General features: G+C 53.4%; 8 protein-coding genes and 1 non-coding gene across 9 annotated transcripts; 3 read left to right on the top strand and 6 right to left on the bottom strand.

The window, feature by feature from the left end:
- Positions 1-67: 67 nt before the first annotated feature.
- Positions 68-2,435, bottom strand: NCU17058 (FF domain-containing protein). Its single transcript, XM_011396771.1, has one exon. The coding sequence runs from the start codon at positions 2,111-2,113 to the stop codon at positions 278-280; it is 1,836 nt and encodes a 611-aa protein (XP_011395073.1). The 5' UTR covers positions 2,114-2,435; the 3' UTR covers positions 68-277.
- Positions 2,436-2,456: 21 nt separating this feature from the next.
- Positions 2,457-4,029, bottom strand: NCU17057 (hypothetical protein). The gene has a single exon (XM_011396770.1). It carries the CDS (start codon positions 4,008-4,010, stop codon positions 2,466-2,468), a length of 1,545 nt encoding a protein of 514 aa, XP_011395072.1. The 5' UTR covers positions 4,011-4,029; the 3' UTR covers positions 2,457-2,465.
- Positions 4,030-4,553: 524 nt separating this feature from the next.
- On the top strand, positions 4,554-7,003 carry NCU07132 (hypothetical protein). Its single transcript, XM_955222.2, has 3 exons — positions 4,554-6,227; positions 6,329-6,580; positions 6,675-7,003. The coding sequence occupies exons 1-3, from the start codon at positions 5,542-5,544 to the stop codon at positions 6,898-6,900; spliced, it is 1,164 nt and encodes a 387-aa protein (XP_960315.2). The 5' UTR covers positions 4,554-5,541; the 3' UTR covers positions 6,901-7,003.
- On the bottom strand, positions 6,976-7,047 carry NCU15360. Its single transcript has one exon. It is a non-coding gene; the product is annotated as a tRNA-Arg (tRNA).
- Positions 7,048-7,304: 257 nt separating this feature from the next.
- NCU07133 (metallo-beta-lactamase superfamily protein) lies at positions 7,305-9,749 on the top strand. Its single transcript, XM_955223.2, has one exon. The coding sequence runs from the start codon at positions 8,250-8,252 to the stop codon at positions 9,525-9,527; it is 1,278 nt and encodes a 425-aa protein (XP_960316.2). The 5' UTR covers positions 7,305-8,249; the 3' UTR covers positions 9,528-9,749.
- A 4-nt stretch (positions 9,750-9,753) lies between these two features.
- On the bottom strand, positions 9,754-11,613 carry NCU07134 (hypothetical protein). Its single transcript, XM_955224.2, has 2 exons — positions 10,252-11,613; positions 9,754-9,972 (listed from the first exon to the last, which is right to left on the bottom strand). The coding sequence occupies exons 1-2, from the start codon at positions 11,363-11,365 to the stop codon at positions 9,827-9,829; spliced, it is 1,260 nt and encodes a 419-aa protein (XP_960317.2). The 5' UTR covers positions 11,366-11,613; the 3' UTR covers positions 9,754-9,826.
- A 242-nt stretch (positions 11,614-11,855) lies between these two features.
- NCU07135 (hypothetical protein) lies at positions 11,856-15,019 on the bottom strand. The gene is made up of 2 exons (XM_955225.3): positions 13,777-15,019; positions 11,856-13,720 (listed from the first exon to the last, which is right to left on the bottom strand). The coding sequence occupies exons 1-2, from the start codon at positions 14,189-14,191 to the stop codon at positions 12,294-12,296; spliced, it is 1,842 nt and encodes a 613-aa protein (XP_960318.2). The 5' UTR covers positions 14,192-15,019; the 3' UTR covers positions 11,856-12,293.
- A 1,875-nt stretch (positions 15,020-16,894) lies between these two features.
- Positions 16,895-17,661, bottom strand: NCU07136 (hypothetical protein; the record flags this gene model as incomplete). The annotated part of the gene is made up of 3 exons (XM_955226.1): positions 16,895-17,081; positions 17,199-17,368; positions 17,485-17,661. 3 exons carry the CDS (start codon positions 17,659-17,661, stop codon positions 16,895-16,897), a joined length of 534 nt encoding a protein of 177 aa, XP_960319.1.
- Positions 17,662-18,561: 900 nt separating this feature from the next.
- Positions 18,562-20,420, top strand: NCU17055 (hypothetical protein). Its single transcript, XM_011396769.1, has 3 exons — positions 18,562-19,683; positions 19,771-19,970; positions 20,040-20,420. Exons 1-3 carry the CDS (start codon positions 19,420-19,422, stop codon positions 20,389-20,391), a joined length of 816 nt encoding a protein of 271 aa, XP_011395071.1. The 5' UTR covers positions 18,562-19,419; the 3' UTR covers positions 20,392-20,420.
- Positions 20,421-20,477: the final 57 nt, after the last annotated feature.

Genomic DNA, 20,477 nt, shown 5'->3' with positions numbered 1-20,477 from the left:
TGACGTGTGATGGCGGCCGACGGATGACTTGACGAGGTGTGCCACGAAAGGCCTGATGCCAATTTGGCTTTTCTTGTATATGATTCTTGATGAGTACCTTACCTATCTGCTTCCATTCTCTCACATGTTTAGTGTGCAAACGCCCCGTTAAATACATGGAACCTGGTTGTTCCTGGAAACCCGCGGCGTGATATGAAGATGGGAACTCCTGAGCGCTATGCTGACGAACAATTTTGGGTATATACCATCTAGTTGAGACGGCCACTTACTCACTCTCTTATCTCTCCTCCTTTGCCTCATCCTCCTTCGACGCCTCCCCGCCAGCCGCAGCACCACCGCCCAGCTGACTCTGCAGCCCCTTCTTATCAACAACCATAGCCCTCTGCAGCTCCCTCTCCTCCTCCCTGAGCCTCGCCCGTTCAACGGCTAACCTCTTTTCTTGTCTTCTCTTTTCCTCTTCTACCCTCCTCTCCCTCTCTTCCAACGCTTTCTCTCTCTTCTTCCTCTCCTCTCTAGCTTTCCTCAGTACCTCATCCTCCGCTTCTTCCGCAGCGCTTTGGGCCTCTGGAGGTGAGGCAAGACCCTGGATGTAACCCTCGATGAATTCGTCGCGCGTTTTCGCATCGAGCGAGATGTACCGGATGTCTGCCAAGATTTGGCTCGGGAGGCTGGCTGCTGAGGACCGGTTGTTCAGCTGCCGGAGCTGTACACTCTCAAGCAACTTCTTCAGGTCACTCTTGAGTTGTGTGTGCGGTAGCTTCAGTCTGTTGATATGCTCCCTGTACAGCTTTTCTCTTTCCTTGTCGTTGAAGCTCCTGTGATGCGCCGAATCCTTCATCACATCTTCCTTTCGATATTTCCTCTTGAACTCAGCCCAATATAGCTTTGGCGTGGCATGTTCTTGTAGAAAGGCCAGGTATGGTATCCTTGGGTCCTTCTTCTCTTCCTTTGCCCTCGCTTCTTTCAGGGCTTGGATAGCCTCGCGGGACCACTCATCGTAAACTTCCCTGCGCTCGCGCATGGATGAGAGGGCAGTGTACCGCGGGTCGGAGAAGACACCCGTCTTGTCGCCTTCGTCGATCAGCTTTTGAAAAGGGGAGTAGGGGTTAATGCGGAAGTCGGCGAGGAGGTCGCGGAAGAGGAGGCGGGCGTCGGCGTCAGAAAGGGGCTCGACGTTTTCTGCTTGTGCTGCAAAATCGTATTCTTGGTCAATATCCATACCATCGCCTTCCATCATGGCCAGCTGAGCGGCAAAGTCGTCTTCTGTAAACTCGATCGGCCCTTGGTTTTCGTCTTCGGTACGCTGGTGCTGGGAGGGGTGTTCGGCGTCGTTGTGGTCTGCGCCTTCGTCATCGGTGACTTCTACTTCTTCGTATTCTGAACTGTCGTAGTCGTGCGTCTCTTCTAGGCCCTGTTGCCCCGAACCCAGATTCTTCCCCTCCGCCTTTTCCTCCTCCTTATCATGGCTCTTGTATCTCGGATCCTCCTCGAGCGGTGGCTCCCCAGCGGCCTTCCTCCTGATCCTTTCTTTATCCAACTCGATCACTGCTGGCAGGATCTTCTCCGGAATCCGCCAGTAACTCGCATTCTTTACCGGATTGAAAGCAAACCTTCTCCCATATTTTGTGTATACCAGGAACCACGGCTCGCAGCCGAGGATGGCGATCTTGGCTTTTGGCTTGTCGACGGGCTGTGGTCGGGGCCTTTGCTGTTGCTGGCTACCGCCCCTACCCCCTGCTCCAAAACCCCCTCGCCCGCCTTGGTGTTGAGGCTGGGACTGCTGGGAATACTGCGCCATAAGGGCATTGGCAACGCGTGGATCGGAGAGGTTTATCGCGGGAACGGCTTGGTGTTGGAGGTAGCTCATGGAGGGGTTCGCTGGCGCCGCGGCGAGCGGATGGGCGCCGGGGACTGGCGAAGCGGACGGAGGACCGAACGGAGAAGCGGCGGCGGGAGGAGTGGGAGTCGGAGTAACGCCGGGGCGCTTGTAGGTTGACTCCTTGGTTGAGGCATTGTAGTAGTATGTGTGCCCGGTAGGCGCTTTGTGTTCGGTCCAGCCTGGTGGCAGGGGAGGAAGAGCACCAGGAGAGGGTTTGTATGTTGATTTCAGCATCGCGGTCCAGTGTATGTTGCGGTGGGTGTGGTTTGGGTGGAAGTGGTAGGTATCGATAGGTGCCTAGCTGGAGACACGGAAGATGGAAAGATGGAAAGATGGAAAGATGGAAATCGAATCGAATCGCAAAACGAAAGTCCCGTCGCTCGTCGCAATTGAACTTCTTCCACTTGGAGCTGCAACTGCAAGTGCTGCCCGGTGGAGACCGCCGGTGGAGAATGCGATTCGCGTCACGGTGCAGGGATCAGCAGTGCTGCGGCAGCCCCCCCGGCAAGTTGACACAGGCGCAGCAATTGAGGCACCGGGGAAGGGTTAGGGGTCGTCTGGCAAATCGTCGACACTCGTTTGAACCTCATCGCCAACTTGTTTTGTTTTTGTTCCAGTCCGTTTCAATTGGGGAATAAGTACGGCATATATCACCCAAGGAGCTGTCATCACTGTCCGATTGGAACAAGAAATCTAGCGCACTGGCTACCTCTCCAGTGTCATCAAGCTCCATGTTGGACAGTCCCTCTGCGAGAAACGAGTCCCGCTCTGCTTCTTCCTCTTCAACGTGTAGCTCATCTGCCATTGACTTAGCTCTTTTAACCATTTCGTTGATGCTGGAACTGGCTTTCATCGGGTGCTCAAGTGAGGTCTTAGGGGGGTTCTCAGGAGGCGGTCTCCCCCCGACCTTCAACATAACCCCATCGACAACCATCTTCCCATCCCAGTCTCTTACGAGCCTCTTCATCTCTTCCTCATTATGTAGACTCACCCAGCCATGTGTCTTCAGCGGCCCCGACCTAGCCGGGGGACAGACCGCTACGGCTTTTGGTTCCGCAAAGTTCCTCGTTACGAAATTGAACAACCGGGCTGGTCTGCCAAGGGACTCTGGCAGGTGCGCTGTTCCGTCCTTGTCATCTGTCGGCACCGGTACAATTTTCACTGTCCAAGGGAACTTGGATGCCGGTCTTGGCACCCATTCCCACAGTTTTCTGTTCCCATGCTCCTCCCACGTAAACCTTTTGACCACCAAACCTCCTGCCTCTGGCGCCCTCGCCAGAAGCGCAAGCATTGTTCCCAGTGTGCGCACAGCGTCCATACCAGCCGAGTGATGCCTCGCTCGGGGCTGTATCCCATGGTTACGCCTGAAGTTGAGAGCCAACATGGCATCCCGCAACGAGATCTTGCGATGCGTCTTGTGCGCTACCCTTCTACCTTCCCATCTCGCATCCGCAAGACCGGTATGCGAGACATCGCACCAGTGTGTGACATGGTCATCCAACAAAGGGAAAACAGATTTGACGGCGCGGTGCTCAAGCTCCATGTCGAATCCCACGAGGATGGTATGGGCCGTGGGGTCCTGAAGGCGGATGGACTGCAGTACGGAGACAATGGTGGACTGGAGGTGGGTGATGGGGTGGTGGACCACCTCGCCGTAGTGGAAATGCTCGTAGGACCGGGCACGCTCACGGCCAAGGACGGCAAAGCAGTAAGACTGCAGACGGTAGTGAGAAGCGATGGTGTCGAGGTCGATTTGCCCTTGGTGGTGGTCTGGAAAGGGCCATGGCCACGAGCCATCCGCGGATGCCGGGGAGAGGGAGAAGACGGGTGGCAGGATGGAGATGCCCACGGAGGTGATACCCTGCGCTATCCCCTCGATACCCTCCACATCGATGCCAATGCAGTAAGAGTGAGGCACCAGGGAGCGCAGATGATTGAGGGTGGTGATCTTGGTGGTGGATGACAAGTCTGAAGGTTCTGTTGGGTTATCGAGACATGTCGTGGAACATGAAGACGGCGTGCAAGAGTCGAACGATGGCGCACGGTGCCGTGTGCATGTGCGAAGTGGCGCTTGTGCACGGGATGGGGGGCCGGCGTCTAATTCGGAAAGAAAAAGCGAACCAAGTGACATCTGCGCCTTTTTGGTGGGTGTTGATTGTGCCGCTAACGGTGGCCGAACTCGGGATACCAGTCGACTGGCGGCGGTTGATCGATTCAATCAGACGGCGGGGTGAACTGATGAGGCGTTGGTGAGGGTGTTCCCTTGGCAGGACGTTGAGCGTGGGTTCTGATTGAGTCCGTGGATGGAGAGACACATAGCAAGTGTGAGGTAGCTAAATAGGTCTGTACACAATGAAAGGTTGCAAGATGTCGAACCACCTAAGCCAAAAGTGTGATCAAGGGAAGTGAAAGCTCAGCCGAATATCTGAAAACGATGAAGAAATGTGAATGGGTTGGGTGTACCTATCTACCTACCTACCTAGGTAAGCTGATGGTTGAAACAGGTAGAGGTAGACACCCCGCGGCCTGGACAAATTATAGGGCCCACTGCGCCAAGGGCGGGTGATTCCTGGATGACCCGATCCTGCCGTTTTAGCCTACTACATACACTACTGCACTAACAATTTCGGACCCCACCCAACTTGAGATTCGAACCAAACACCAACTTCCATGGCATCCACGTCGCTGCACCAGCTTCGTTCCATTCTTACTACTACTACCTCTACACAGTAGCTCCCACCAAACACACGACACGGCATCTACCTGACTGGACGAATTCTGCCGCTTGTCGGCCGTGGCAGCCCGATAACACCTACTTGACGGCGAAGCGACCAAAGCAAGCTGCTGTCTTTTCCGCCAATATTTCTGGCCGACACTGGGTCATCTGCACACGGCAGTGGAAACTCTTCACCATCCACATCGTTCCGTATCGCAAGGCGAACCCAAGACCTCACAAGGTGACCGATTCACAAACCGCATACATAGGTATCGTCTGTAGTACCTAGTTCGCGTCTGGAGATCATGGTCTATACGGCACAGCATGTCATGAGCGGCCTGGCAAACCCCCAGCCGCCGTCTCCACACCTATTATCTCGACGTTTCTGCTTTCCAGTCGAGACACCGGCAGCAATGGCAGACTGTCGTCAAGCCATCCATTCGGATCATCACACGTCCTGATATCACGCCCATGTATGCCCGCGGCCCGAGACTAGTCGGCCGACAAAGATTGCACTGGGCCACAGTTCGAAGGATGCCGCGGCCCGAGACACTACCTCTACCTAGTTTCAGGCTTCTTTTGCGGCTGCACTGCAACTTTATCCATCGAACGCCATGAACCCTCGATGGACCCTTTTCTTCGCTATTGATGTCGCAATGTTACCAGGTAGACCAGACAGTGCGGACGCTATGCGACCCTGATGGTGATTACTTAATCCTGGGTCGTCGGATTATCTCGAAACTTGGACTCGTGCATGCCATGTGGGTTTTTGATGTTTACGGACGACCTGCCTTTGTTTGCGAGGGGCACCCCAAGTACCTATATCTAGTACTGTCCTCAGCCAGGATCTCTGCCTTCGAGATCAAGTGCCTCCAGTCTCCACTTCCCTGTCATCGTCTTTAACAACTACCTACGGAGACCGGCTCCATCCTGAACCACCGTCAACATGCCTCTCCCATCAAAGTCAAGCGACCTGATCCTCATCGGTCATAACCCGATTAAGGACTCTGATGGTCAACTCACAGCTGACTCCGTTCGCCGACTTAGCACCATCTCGACAGACTCAGACTATGAACTCATCCACTTTGGCGAACCTCATGACTTCTCCCAAGCAGAGGTAGATGATGATGCCTCCGAACATGACAATGCCTCCACAGTATCAGACAACTCCCACATCTCTCTGACTCCCGCCTTCTACCACCATCACATCTCCCCTTACGGCCGCCGCTACCACGGTTTCCAGTCGTCCTGCGGCTACATCCTTCCTAACGACCCTCCCGAACAGGATCGGGAAGACCTTCTGCACCTTTTGTCATTGGATCTCATCTACGGCCGCCACTTCCTGTCCCCCATCGGCGACAACCTCAACAAGATTCTGGATCTTGGCTGCGGAACAGGCAAATGGACAGTGGAGATTGCCGACAAGTTCCCGTTCGCAAAGGTGGTGGGAGTGGATTTGAGCCCAATTCAAGCGGTCCTGAGTCCAGAGAATGTGGAGTGGTGGGTTGATGATATTGAGGATGAGGAGGAAAACTTTTTTGAGACAGAGAGGAATGATTACGATCTCGTACATGCCAGATATCTACTTTCCATGGTAGTTGATCCTGCGGGACTGATAGGGAAATGCTTCGAGTGAGTTTTTTCTTCCTTTCATGTTTCCAAAGGGAAGCCAGGGCTTCAATCCTCTTGCTTGTGTGGAACAAAGAGAGCGAGGCTAACGCGAGGCCGAAAAGTCACTTAAAGCCAGGCGGTTGGATTGAAACGCAGGACCTCCACCCTCGGATCATGTCTGACGATAATTCCATTCCCGCAAAAGACACGTATCCGCCCGCGCAGTTTATGGATTTGGCACACATAGCTTGGGCTCAAGCAGGCGTCGATTGCCGCATCACTCCCCAGATAGGAAAGATGATGAAGGGAGCCGGCTTCGTCAACGTGACTTGTAGACAGTTTAGGGTGCCGCTGGGCCCATGGCCTAGAGACGAGTAAGGGCCCCCTTTCAGTTCCATCCTCAGCCCCCCAAAGCGCACAGAGATTTGGAAAAAGAAGACGAGTTGAAGCTGACAGAATACGTGGTAGAAGGATGAAGAATCTTGGAAACTTGCTAAGGGCAGCAACGGAAGAATTGGTACCCGCTATCATGGCGACCTCATCGATGAGGAAGTGTTTTGTCGAAGAGGAAGTGAAAGAACTACAAGAGGGTTGCAAAAAGGCGATGGGTGATACCAAAATTCACGGGTATATGTGGATGTACTTCTGGTATGGGCAGAAACCACTGGTCGAGGAAGAAACCGTGCCGGTGTGAACAATGAATACATGGTGGAAAATGAAGGCCAGGTGACGAAAAGAGAGGATATGAACGAGAAAACACCAAAAAATTCGATCCACCCAGGGGTCGAACCTGGAACCTCCTGATTCGTAGTCAGACGCTCTGCCATTGAGCCAGCGGACCTTGTTGATGATTGCTCCAAACCAAGCCCCTATGAGGGGCAAATGTGCAACAGTCATGAAAAAGTTTCCCATGTACACTCATCGGATGGTTTTCGGCCGAACTTTGTGGGCACGTGGCGGGGTTAAACAGGGGTTGTAACTCCGCGAGATTCACGACCCCACCTTGAGATCTCGACCCCGCATCGGGATCTTCCATTGCCAGCCTCAGTCGGATCTCCAACGACGGCCACAGACGGAAGAACACAATGGATGAGTGAAGCGGTTGGACAACATCAGGTCGGTATCACCCGCCGTCGTTAGCAAGTGAGCCGAGCAGACCGTCACGTAACATAAATGAACGTACTACCCTGCAAATACAGTGGCCATGTGTACCAGAGGTAAGCGAACGGAGATGAACCCGACAACGTCATTGGAAACACAAGATACCTCCTTCATCTTGAACCTATGGCTGGAGCTGGAGAAACGTAAAGTTTCGCCGCAATCTGGCGAGCATGCACATTCCCGTCGGATGTCGTCTTTGTCGTGTTATCTACCTCTAGAGGTGCATGTAACCCCAGATCTACGCGGACTGGGCGGCGGCTTGCACAATGATGTAGGTACCATTGGTGGGACTGAAAATGAACCGGTCACTGCGTGGATATCATGTTCTCCAATTGATGTTCCCACGCTCCCGGAATACTGTCCAACGACGTTCCAGTCCTGACATCATCCGTGGATCGTTCGAAAGGGTTTTGAGACTAGGTATCTTCATGTGGATGGGAGCTCCAGTCCCCAAAGCGAACGAATTTCAGGTTTACTTGAAAACTCGGGCAAGTTGTATGGGTCTCGAAATGGCTCAAAACTTGACAACCCGACAACCTGACAAACCGACGGTGAATGGTGAGGAACCCAGACGTTCCAGGATGCAATGTCTCGAGAGTGTCGACGGTGCCTCGGCGTACCTTGGGTCAACCAATGAATGGACAACATAATCGATGGACGCCGATCCTAGACCTCGCCAGCTTGGAATCCGGGGGAGGATATCCGGCCAAGAGTGTTGTTCAGGGGCTCATGATCAACTCTCCCCCATCAAAACCTCCGCACCGCCTCCTCATTTTCGGGCGACCGGTTGATCCCGCGACCCCTCACGGAGACATGCATCCCTCTACTGTAAGGCAGAGGTAGAGGTATATTATAGACAACGGGACCTCCCATCTCGAACCAATGCAACCATCTTACCCCCCCAAGTATCACAGCGTGACAACCGCACCACAATCCCAAAGGGAACTCACCAACATGGCTCCCACTCCAGATCTAAACGTTCCTCCTTCCCCCTCCACCGTCTCGGTGTCCATCATCAACTCAACCGGCACACTCCATGGCGTGCCCGCCAAATCCTTTGTCGCTCCTCCCCAACATGGACATGACTGGCTCGCAGCCCCCATGTTCGCCTTCCTCATCCAGCACCCTGTCACCGGCCGCTCTCTCCTCTTCGACCTCGGCATGCGCAAAGACATTGAGAATATGCCTCCCAAATTGCTTCACCACTTTGGCGAAATCGGGTGGACGTTGTCAGCCGAGAAAAACGTCGCCGATATATTGAAAGAAAACAAGTTTGACGTTTCGAAGGTGGAAGCGGTGGTTTGGTCCCATTACCATTTCGACCACATCGGCGATATCACCACCATCGGATCGCAGGCGGCCTTGATCGTCGGACCGGGGTTTAAGAAGGGGTTAATGCCGGGGTACCCTACTAACCCGGACTCGCCGATCCTGGAAGCGGATTACAAGGACCGGGAGTTGATCGAAGTGGACTTTACCTCAGCCGCTTCAGACGGCAAAAACTGGAAGCGCCTGCAAATCGGCCGGTTCCCAGCAGTCGACTATTTCGGTGACGGCTCTTTTTACCTCCTCGATGCCCCCGGCCACGCCATCGGACACATGTGCGGCCTCGCACGGGTGACCTCCCAACAAACAGATGGATACGACAGCTTCATCTGCCTAGGCGGCGACGCCGTCCACCATGTTGGCGAGATCCGACCCTCAAAATTCAAGCCTTTGCCCGACCAAGTCTCTCCCAACCCTTTCCTTCCTCTCTCGGCCGGTTGCGACAGCAAATGCCCCGGCGCGGCGCTCCAGAAGCTGCTGCCCAACCCTGAGCTACCGACCAAGAGCTTTTACGAAGCCGCGAGGGGAGAGGCCTGGCATCATGATGTGGAGCAGACAATCGATACGGCGGGCAAGTTGCAGGAGCCTGACGCGCTGGATAACGTGTTTGTGGCAATTGCACATGATGACTCGCTATTGGACGTGGTCGATTTTTACCCGGCAACGATGAACGACTTTGTAAAAAAGGGGTGGGTACAAAAGGGACATTGGAGGTTCCTTCGGGATTTTAGGGATCGTTTGACGAACAAGGAGAGGGGTGGTGTTGAGACGGTGGAGTGGCCGCATAATAGGACCTGGGGACGTGTTGAGAAGGTTGAGAAGAAGTCGGCTTAGATATCGTCTTGATAGTTTTGTGCGCAATACCCGAGGATAGATAGATGTTAGTGGCCTGAACACGCCTTTTCGCCCCTTTGTTCCAGAAGAAGTGCATTCACACATCAACATCATGCTCAACGACATGTCAACCAAGATTCCTCTCTTCCTCAGACAAGAAAGATGCATAGATGTAGGTATCAAACTCACAATTTTACCGATAGAACGACTTCAGTCGTCTCCGAGCCAGAAGAAGCACAATCTCTCATTCCTATACCACCCAGTACCGGACTGTGTACATTCGCACGCCTACGCTTGCCCTACAAACATTGCGAATAATAATCATTCTGATACCGACACGCACTCCCGCTGGCGCAAGTCTTGCACCCATTCCAGTTCTTTCCGTTGCACTGGCCATATTTGGCGGTTATGCAGCTGTTTGGAGGGTTGGCGGGCGGGTTACCACCTATTCACCTGTTAACATCCAAACTAGAACAAGTACCGCTTCTGCATAACAAAGGGCAACGGGAATATGATAACGGGCAGAGAGAGAAGATGCAGAATGGGTTGAAGTAGATGAGGAACTAGCGGATGAGGAGGACGGGGTAGAGGCTGAGTAGAGTACCTCTAAGCTTGAGGCTGAGGATAGAGAGAGGAAGGGCTATGGGAATGATGATGGGGTGAAATGGAAGTACAAGAGGATACAGCTGAGTTGGGAGCTGACTGAGACGGGGTGAAAACTCACCGTTTGGATTGCTAATAAGCACCGGAGTGCCCAGTTGAGTCGTTTCGTCAATACTGCAAATATTGACACAGCCCTTTTTGTCTCCCCACGGTCCAGTCACAGGCCCAGACGCCTCTGTGCTGTTATAGACCATCTCAATCCACTGCACCTGCATCTCCGCCTTCCCACCCTGCCCCATAATACCTGACCAGCTGCCACCATCGCTCCAGACATTGAACATCACCTGGCTCGGGTCCCTTGGTGCCTGGAAGTTGATCTTGCAAGCCTCCACACCGTTCACGAACCAAGTTGACTGCCCAGGCGTCCAATCCATTCTATAAAATGCCCAGTCGCTCCATTTCCTTCCACTTGGCATGGACGCGTTCCTCGTCGCCTCTTTGATGTCACTAGTACTGTTCCAAGCCGGCTGGTTGGTATACTGGACGAAATTAGACGGATCCTGCGTGCGAATCTCCAGATCGGCTTCCTGAACCAGCGCCAATTGTTGAGGCTGAGGAGGAGGCCGGTAGGTGAACATGGCGGTTACTGCGCCCGGAGAACCGCGGGTACGGGCGAGCATGCGCAGGGAGAGAAATTGGTAGGAGGTGAGCTTGGATTCGAACTCGGCAGAACTTTGAAAGCCAGAGCTTGAGTTGGAGCCATAGGGCGTGGAAGGGCCATCTAGAGAGTGCCGAACTGTTCGCATCACCAAGTATGTTTGCCCATTGGCGTTCCTATCAGAAGAGCGCTCGATGTAGATGTTGTTGAACGAGTTGACCATTGGCACTGTGGCGTCGTTGACGTCGGTGTTGTTGAGGCGCATTAATTCGGTGTTGTTCCAGGTCTGGATGCCCCAGTTGTCTTTCCATTGGTTCGAGTCGAAGTAAGAAGATGTCGGAGGAGCGGCCGCATTTCCCTCAAATGTGGAAATTGGGTTTGGCGGTGTGTTCGCGTATTGTTGGAGGTTGCGAAAGTCAAAGAATTTGTGTTGGCGAAAGTAGTTTGTGGAGGTGGCGTTGGTTTTGTAGCAGTGGCAGTTGGCGTCGGTGGTTAAGGGATAAGCTGCGAATGTGAGGTTGATGAGATAGCCAGTCGTGACTAAAAGGCCCCAAGGCCATGTACTCATGGTCATCATGGCTGGGTCTGGGTGATATGAGGAAGAAGATGCTTGGCAGTGCAGTGTTTGGGACTCACCAGGTTGGTGATAACGCGGGATGCGAGAGAAAGAAATATTTGGAGACGGACTGGGGCCTCAACTTTGCAAACAGGATCATGAGTTACCACACTGGCGGCCATGTATACTTGCGGTTCCCATTTCCTGGATAATTCGGGTCAACATCTGAACAAAGCAGTCAAAGAAGCATTCGGCCCCCTTGTTGGTTGGTTGCTTGGAGGAAAGAGAGGGAACATGTGGTGGAGAAGCAAGGTGAAGGAAAATTACAAGGCACGCAAGGACAACGGGTCCAACCCATCCAACCTTCGGCAGTCGAATTGCTGACACGGGCTACTAGGACGGCAGAAATGCTCATTTGCTCGGGACTCGAAGAGCAGTTCGACAGTGGCGCATGTTTTGATATACACCCAGATCGAATATTTAACCGTACAGGTTATATCCTCAGGCATATGGACTGGGGTGCATAAGCGGCAGAATGAGATCCAATCACAGGGATGAGGTTCGAGAGCAAGGAGCTTGCGCAATCGAAGATCGATATATTGGGGTATCAAGTTTGGAGGGAACGCAACAAAGCCAATCTAAAATGGATCATTACATTGGCGTGGTTGGTCCAGGCAGTCCTTGCCATCGAATAATAGCCGAAAAATAAAGAAGGGCGGCACGGCAACGCCATGTCTGCCGAATGGGTTGATGCGGTGATGAGATATCGACCCAGACCCCGATGCTGCTCGGTACAGACAATCACCTGTCTTTGTCTGGTGAGAAGTTGGATGATGGTAACCGATGTCCTTGCCGAATCATACGGCTCTTCCCTTCGGTATTCTGATTCCTGACAGGGTTATGTGACAAGGTCGAAATGCAACAGGCTACGATCGCAGCAACAGCATACTCAGAATAGATACTCATCCCATCGATCTTCATGGTACGCATAGAAAAGCTCATCGAAGCTGTGTCCATGGTCCTCTCCCAATTGTTCCATGAATGCCGCAAATGTAGGAGGCCTCCGTGCTTCGCGTTCCGGATCCTCTTCTTCGTCGCCGGAAAAATAGTATTCGGATGCTTCATCCTCTTCTTCCAGCTCAAGTTCGGTCTCTTCTTCAAACCCGCCATCGCCCATTTCGGGTAATATGTCCCCCCCATCCTCGTCTTCAAAGTCACCCTCGTCCAGGGGTTCAACATCATCTTCATCCTGATACGAAGGGAACAAGTCGAACGTCCGAAAGGTAATGCCTGCTCTCAAACAGCGCAGCCTTGTTTCCTCGACCTCTCTGCCGAAGCGTCTGTGGAACCTGCTTTTTGCAGGCCATGAGTGAATGGCCAACGATATGCTTGACAGCTTCGGTGACTGGGTAGCGCAGAGGCAGGCTACGCCGTGCAGTATCATGTCGAGGTTGGCAAGATAACTTTGCTTCCAGTCTTTAGCGGTTCCCCACTCGCACACCAAGGTGAAGTCACGCAGTGATGACGGAAGTAGCTGACACAGCCTCTCACCGTCATCTTCCTCCAGAATCCCCAGGGTACCGAAAACGCCGCGGTAGTCGAGGGTAAGGCTCTCAAGCCGTCTAAGATGTGGGATGCACTTGAGTCGGTGGTTCTCCGGTTTCCTCGGACGTTCCCTTCCGCGCGTAAGGTAATGGCCCTCTGACAAAGCAACCAATTCGAGGCTGCGCAGCGAATCTGAAAGACCGGTCAGGGCAACGTCAAGAGTCTTCCCATCGGGCAAAAGATCCCTGTCATCGTCCGTAGTGCTCTCTTCAAAATGGACAAGTAGATCCTGTAGGTTGGTACATGCCAGACATAGCGCAACCAGCCTCGGCTCATGGATACGGCTACCGTATAGACGAAGCTGTTGAATCTGGGGAAGCGGAGGTATCGTCATGTCTTGGTAGAAAAGGTTCGACGCCGAGGAGCAACAAAGCTCGAGGGTCTTGAGATTCTTGAGATCAGGTAAGCAAGCAATGGTATAGTGTGAGAGCAGCTGAGGGAAAGTCGCATCTCGACTAGGCTGTTCGTCTCTATGGCAGTAGATGCGCAGAGAAGACAGGTTGCGCATCTGATGAAAAGGAAAGTAGCGCGCGACGAAGGTCTGTCGATGGTTGACGGGTTCGGGGGAGTTCATGTAGCTCAATATGGTGGCGCGGAAGGCTGGGAGTAATACATCGCTGGCGGTGGGGTCTTGGAGTTCCTGGTTGGGTAAGGGGTGGTCGGGAAAAGCAAAGAGAAGATCTCTTAGGTTGGGGGCGTGCCACATGATGATCATGAGGAGCTCCAAGCCGATGGAAGCGGGACTGGCGCCGGGTTGGCCCTGCCATCTCACTGGCGGCGGTCAGAAGGTGAACAAAGACCCAAGCACCGGGATCCAGATATCCTACCTCCAGTTTGTCTTTCCCATTCTTGATGTATCCCCATGATCAGCTTGGTGCCAGTGATATTGGCCATACATGTGATGTGGCGAATCCAAGGCTTGATTTCCGGATGCTTGATCATGCGCAGATACAGTGACACGAGCGCCCTTTCGTTGTAGATGAGGATATTCCGCCAGAGAAGCGGTCTGGCGACGGCGAGCATGCGATGGGAGGTCTGCGCGAAGGTAAGCAACTCACGGTGGGCGAGATGCCATGCCGCCCGCTGGTCCTTTGCTTCTTGACTGGCCCATGTTCCGACGTGACGAAGGGCGAAGCGGGTGGTCAATGGAGGTTGCGGGACGAGGGCTTCGGCTATGGGCTGTAGCAGTTCGTTCGGTAGGCGCTCGAGGGAGACGGTAGAGTTTTGCGCGGGCGCGGCCATGGTCTTTCCGAGTCTCGTGTATCGAAGCCGGAAGCTGTCGAGGAAGGCGACACGACAAGTCGTGTAGAGGATCGCTCGATGGAGGATGGGATGAGCGAGTAGTTCGGACCACAGATCGAGATGTTGCGAAGGGGCAGAGGCAGCTAGAGGTAGCTGGTAAAGGTTCCTAAGTAAGGTAGTGTTGAGCTTAACGAGAGAAGGAGACCGACGGGAGTTGCAATGGCAGCGGCGGCGGCGGCGCTAAGAGGTGGAATTGGGGAGTCTCTCAATGATAGTATGTGGAACCGGAGCCGCATCCTGTCAGTTCTTCAGTGTCTGATGTGCAATTCGAGTACGAGATCTGGACTCGAAACTGAAAGAGGGAGCAACGAGGGAACACCGGACTCGAAGTCGACAAAAGGCAGGAGGTAGTACTGGAAGGGAAGTACACTTGTACCTTCCAGGTTCAGTTGTCCGCGGTCGTACGGACGGACCAGGAGGTCAACAAGACCCGGAAGGAGTCATCGGCAAGCCATCGACAACACCATGATCCATGCGACGCCGGGGTTTGTCTCTGCAATCCGGGCGGGCAGCCGACGGGCAGAAAGAGCTGAGCGAGCGATGGATGCAATGTGGAGGGTTGGACGAGCTTTGGCGGGATGCCCTGGACACGGGGCCGATGACCGATGTGGACACGCGGAAATGGATTGCGACGGTCCAGTGGATCATCCGCGGGTCGATGGTGAGGTCCAGTGCTGACAGAGGGGTCGACTCCACTGCATCGAACGCGTTTCCTTTTGGTCAACAAGCTCCCTCTCAAATGGAAAAAGTTCAGGTTGTCGTCGACTGTCTACGTAGGCCACCCTGCAAGTCGTCGTCTTGTGTAAGACGGGCAGGCAGCATTGATGGCGAAGCACCAATCGGCAAGTCGATTGACACGAATCCGACCTCCCGTCCCAATGCAGAAGGACGACAGGTGCATTGGGTGGGTGCAGCCGGTCAGTGTGTTCCGATCTCGGTTCTCTCCCTGGAAAGAGTGACGAAATGGGAAGCTGCCCAACACTTTTTGGTCAGACGAACAACTGAACCAGGCACACCACGCCCATGTCACATTGGATCGATTCCATGTTACCACTCTTACTCCAGGGAAAATGGTTTGCTTGTAAGTAGACACGAATCAACGATATCTCCAGGCAAACGTCTTTGTCCGTCACGACTCAGACCGGTGAGAGGGCCATTACGCTCTACGGACTAGTACAAGCCAAGGCGAAAGAGTCATTCCTCAGCGGCTGCTACAAAAGACGGCTGCAGTTCATCACGTGAAGTTTTCCTACCTACAAACAGGGCTGTCGGAATGTTGCCGACGCCGCTGGCTCGTGCTCAGGTTGGATATGGCCCGTGCACTCTTCCTCCTAGTGTACCTAGTAGACGGAGGTGCTTTTCTCGATGCCTGCCCCTGTCAATTGACGCGGCCCAGGAGACGCCTCACTGCCATGACGATGAGTGTGACAACGACGACCTGTCAAATGGACGGGAATCGGGCGGTGCTGACCAAGGACTCTGCACCTTCCCATTTCTGTTCATCATACTCTGGGTCGCCAGCGAGGGAGATTGAGACGAACCCGGACAACTCATTGTAATTCGCTAAAAGGACAGAGCAGCCGCCAGATTCAGGCAGCCATTCAGAGCCACCAGATCCGATCCGTGGCCATCAAGGTGTCCCGTTTCGTAGTGTTTGGGTCCTTCCTTATGCGGCCTCCGGGGTGTCGCATCCGCACCTGCCATTCTCCCACTGAGGCCAGGGGCAGTGGCCACGCCGAGTCTCGTTTCCGAAGCAGGCGACTTCAGTTCGTCAGACCACCTGGCACTCCCGTCACTTAAACCACTCATTACTACTACCTCGAGGTACCTGTGCGGTCTTGTTCTGGACTTGGCCATCTCAGGTGACTTATGCAATCAAAGAACCTCAGCTTCTCAGCCTCTCACCTGCCATCTTGGGATGAACCACTGGTTCGCTCGGACAACCGTGTTCAGGATTGACGATGCCGCGATGCTGATCACAACGAATGGCCCCATGAAGTGCTCCCGTGCGGCCATGGTTGGCTACGGAACCCGGACGACAAACCTCTGATCAGTGGGTGCCGGCCATGACACCGGTCAGGCGGGGCATTGCATTTCCTCTCCGACTCCGACCCACGAAACTCCGATCCGCTGCCCCGGTCGAGTTGAGTACACCCAATCAAGTTTTCTCGGATCAATCATCAGGGCTATGGTTGCGGCCAAGTTTTCAGAGTTACCATTATCGAGAACAGAGTTGACAAACAACAGGGTAACGTACCCTTCCCTAAGCATTACATACAATGGAAGCAACCCAGAGAAAAGAAAAGGCCCTTTTACACCCGCCACCATCCCTCCGATATCAAGTCCTCCCCGTGGCTCAACGCATGCCCTCGCTGACAACGTCGATTGGACATGATCAATCAAACACTTTTTAACAACGAATCATCTTCCTGCAAATCGTTGCCCGAAATCTTCGCTCTCTTCACCACCGGCTCCGTGTTGTGGCCACTGTTTCAACGATCCACCCACATTGACCAATATCCCATCGCTGCAGTCTCGAGCCTCACCCTTCTGAAGGAAAAAGAAACCAGGCGTCATTGGGCAGCACAACATGTTACGGCAGCAGCACGAAAGCCCGTTGCCCACGCCCAGGACGATCTGAATCTAGACACGAGTCCCGTTCGCCGCATCGGACGCAGTGGGAGCACCTGTTGTAGCCCCAGGAGTAGATGTCAACGGCGCTGAACCCTTCTCTCCATTGCCAACACGGCCACCGGCAGTACCGGGAGAAGAACCGCAGCAGCGATACCACATCAGACTGTCGGCCACGACGTTTGAGAGGAGGGAAATGCTGTTGTCCGGACATATCAGCACCACTCCTTGCCAAAGTATCGACCTAGGAGTGACATACAATCCTATAATATTAAAAGCCTGCACGGCGTGCTTCAAACGACAGTGCCCTACGTACGCAGGGCTGTAGTAGTGGCACCTGTGGCCGCTATAGTCTTGGGAAGAAAAGATGAGGTTGGTCAGCCATAGATAGGAGAGGGCGAGGTTGAGCGGCAGCAGGTAACCGCGATAGCCCTTGAGAGCTGGAGCGAAAATGGCGAAGAGGTAGAGAAAGAGGGTTACCACGGCCTGTTCGTCATCAGCATTCTTTTCCGCCACACATACTATATGCGCAATGAACCGGGCAGGGACGACACTTGTACTGGAGGAGGCGAGCAAGGGACTCGAGAGAAGGAAATACTCACGATAACCTCCTCAAAGATGACGTGCGTGCCGCGCTCATGGTATTTGCGGATGAAGTGAGCCAAGATGCCCGTAACAATGGCCGAGGAGGCCAAAATCAGGGCATCATTGATCCAAAGCCATATTCGGAGGAGGCGCTGGACTGTGTCGGGGCTACGCCTTCTTCCTGCGGAGTCCATTTTTGATACTTCTGCCAATGTTACTTTGCTGACGACGGCTAAAATGCTAACTGATCACAGTCTTCTGGGGCAGGTTGAAAAGCTCATGAGTCAGGCAAGAGTGAGCGAGGGTTGGCAACAAAAGCATCCCCATGTCGCAACCTTTATGGGATCTTGAATATACGGGCGTCGACGGGCTTTACGATGCTGTCATAGGGATGACGTTGGAGTGGTGATTACTGTCCGCCATTGTACGCTCCAATATCCAGGTCGGGACCATATCATCCACCATCAACCTTGAAAAGTCGGGGATCAAGTCCGACCGCGGGAACAGCTCAAGCACCAGCCCCGCGGTGAACTATGTACCTCTACGGTCAATGAAGGACGTGAAGGTGCACACTAAGCCTGCAGTCTCCCTACTGAAGCCGCTACGTTGGACTTGACGCACAGACGCCTTGAACCTCTTGGGTCTAGCATCTACGCACGATAAACGTCATGATAGCGTCCTGAAGTTGGGCAGCTCAATTGTTTATGGTTGCGGTAGCGATGCTATCATGGTTCCCATGGCATCGGAGGGAATGAGACGGTCCGCTTTGGTCACTGAATAATCTTTCGTTCCCGGTCACGAGAGAATGGAAGTCTACGACCGATCGCCGACATACATCTGTAGGTACTGTCCTTGGATTTGATGCTGACTCCAAGTCCGATCGTTCATAACAACACTTCAATGCATAAAAATGGGAACAGCCTACCCAAAGAGACAGCACTCAGACTGGTTTGGCACATGGGATACTTCGTGGCTCAGGCCAACTTGAAGCAGATCAAGCCGGATCAAGCCACAGCTGGAAGCTTATCATCCAATGTTATTGATGTTACAAGCTTGAGTTGTCAAAACCCCACGATAACAAAAACGGTGACTGTGCGTTTCCCCAGTGATCACCTTCCCCACAAACGCCAAGATCAACAAGTCTACATAGTCCCCGACCTTGCAGACCCTACTCGAGGCCGAGACAGACGTGACAGGGTCCTCATGCTCCGCCGATCAGCGCTCTTTTAGGGCTGGAGCGGAGGAACTCTGCCCCTGTCGGGTAGATGCTAGCGCTGTATCTTCAGGTCTCCTCTCATTGTCCAATAGGAGGTGGACTAAACAGCTCGGTTCTTGACACTCCCGTCTTCTAGACGTCAATTTAGCTCTTCACGTCGGCTCCTTTGCGTTGCCTTGCATGGTGAGAAGGTCTGGAGTGGTCGCGCCCAACGGCGGATCAACGTGTCGTGCGACAAAATCGTATGGTCTGTCGGCCTTTTCAAGTCCTGAACTGCAACCAAGAACCACGATGGACGAACCGGAGTCTCTCCGCAAGAGCGGTCTGGGATTACGGACGCAAGACAAGGGCTGGGCGTCCTCCACTCGTCAATGAACTGGCGGTCGAAGATCGACACTGAGACGCGAAACAGAGCGGTGATAGAGAGGAACTTGCGGAGCTTGGTCTTACATTTTGAAGACATTCAAATGCTTGAGAGGCGCTTAAAAGATTGAGTGGCCGCTGTTACGTATGTCAAAGCATACCTCTGACCGTCTATATAATATGTACAAGTTTTACGAAATCAATTGCAATTGAATGACGGGACTTCTTGCAGGCCCAACGCTAAAGTTTTTCCAGAGCCTCATCACCAACGATACATCATCATATCGGGCAATCAGTCATCCTACATCTAGAGCACTGTCAAGTTTTGGCCAACGGCGTCCTATCAACCTCAAGGCTTCTCAAGTCCAACAAAATGGACTCCAGATCAACAACACCAACGCCCTTTCCAACCCTACCTCTACAGATCCAACACGCACAAACGCCAACCACAGACCTCCAGACAAATTTGTCACCGCCTAAGCCACCATCACCGTACGGCAGCCTTCAATGGACTCAGTACCTTTTCCGTCTTTTTACCCTCCTCACCTCCGCCGCTCTCCTCGCCCTCACCGTGTTCATCGCGGCAAAATGGGGACAAGAATACCCGGAGAAAACATACGCGGTGATTATGGCCGGGGTAAGTTTCCTTCTCTTCCTCCCCTTCCCTGATCAGCTCCTATTCGACCACGCCTGTTGCAGGATGATAACTAACGGTGAGAAACAGGCGGCGATAGCAATCATCACAGACCTCGGCACTATTTACTTCCTCTTTGTCAGGATGTCACAAACCTCGACGCCGGTCACCATCGCTGTCCTTGATGCTGTTGCGCTGGTCATGTGCGCAGTGGGCATCCCAACCGTGAGGGGAAGTGTGTTCAAGACAGAGTATGACACAGCTGTGTGGGCGTTGGCGGTGGTTGTAATGTTCGTTTCCATCCGTTTCTCTTCCCCTTTGTTCGGCATCAAGTTGCTAACGATGAACCGGACTTATAGCGTCGAGAGGGCCGCATCGATGGCTACTTGCCTTTGGGACTGGGTTTTCATTAGGAGAAGAAGGAACGAAGGGACGAAATCTATCATCTTCAAGCAGGAGATGGGCTCGACTTCCGAGTCTGCTTTGGCGGCGAGGAGACGGAGGAAACATGAAGAGGCTGCTGGCCAGGGGGCCGCGATGGCCGGGGCAGATGCTGGGGCTTCAACTGGAGAGTATTTGCAGCCTGTGAGTGCGAGGGCATCATTGGTTGGCGGTGGGAGACCCAGCTTGGTGCTTGCGGGAGATATGTCAGGGAGAGCAAGCTTTCCTAGTATCATTGTGGGTGGAGAGGGTGATGATGATCGAGTATGAAACCTGCTCTCCCTAGGTTTCAATATAAGGGTTCTATGGAGATCCTATCAAGATTCAAGACCTTTGTATGCTTCTGAGTGAGTTTC

The sequence above is a fragment of the Neurospora crassa genome, linkage group VI, assembly GCF_000182925.2.
Source record: "Neurospora crassa OR74A linkage group VI, whole genome shotgun sequence".
Taxonomy (NCBI): domain Eukaryota; kingdom Fungi; phylum Ascomycota; class Sordariomycetes; order Sordariales; family Sordariaceae; genus Neurospora; species Neurospora crassa.
The sequence above is the reverse complement of the archived record's forward strand: the minus strand, read 5'-3'. Positions and strand labels throughout refer to the sequence as shown.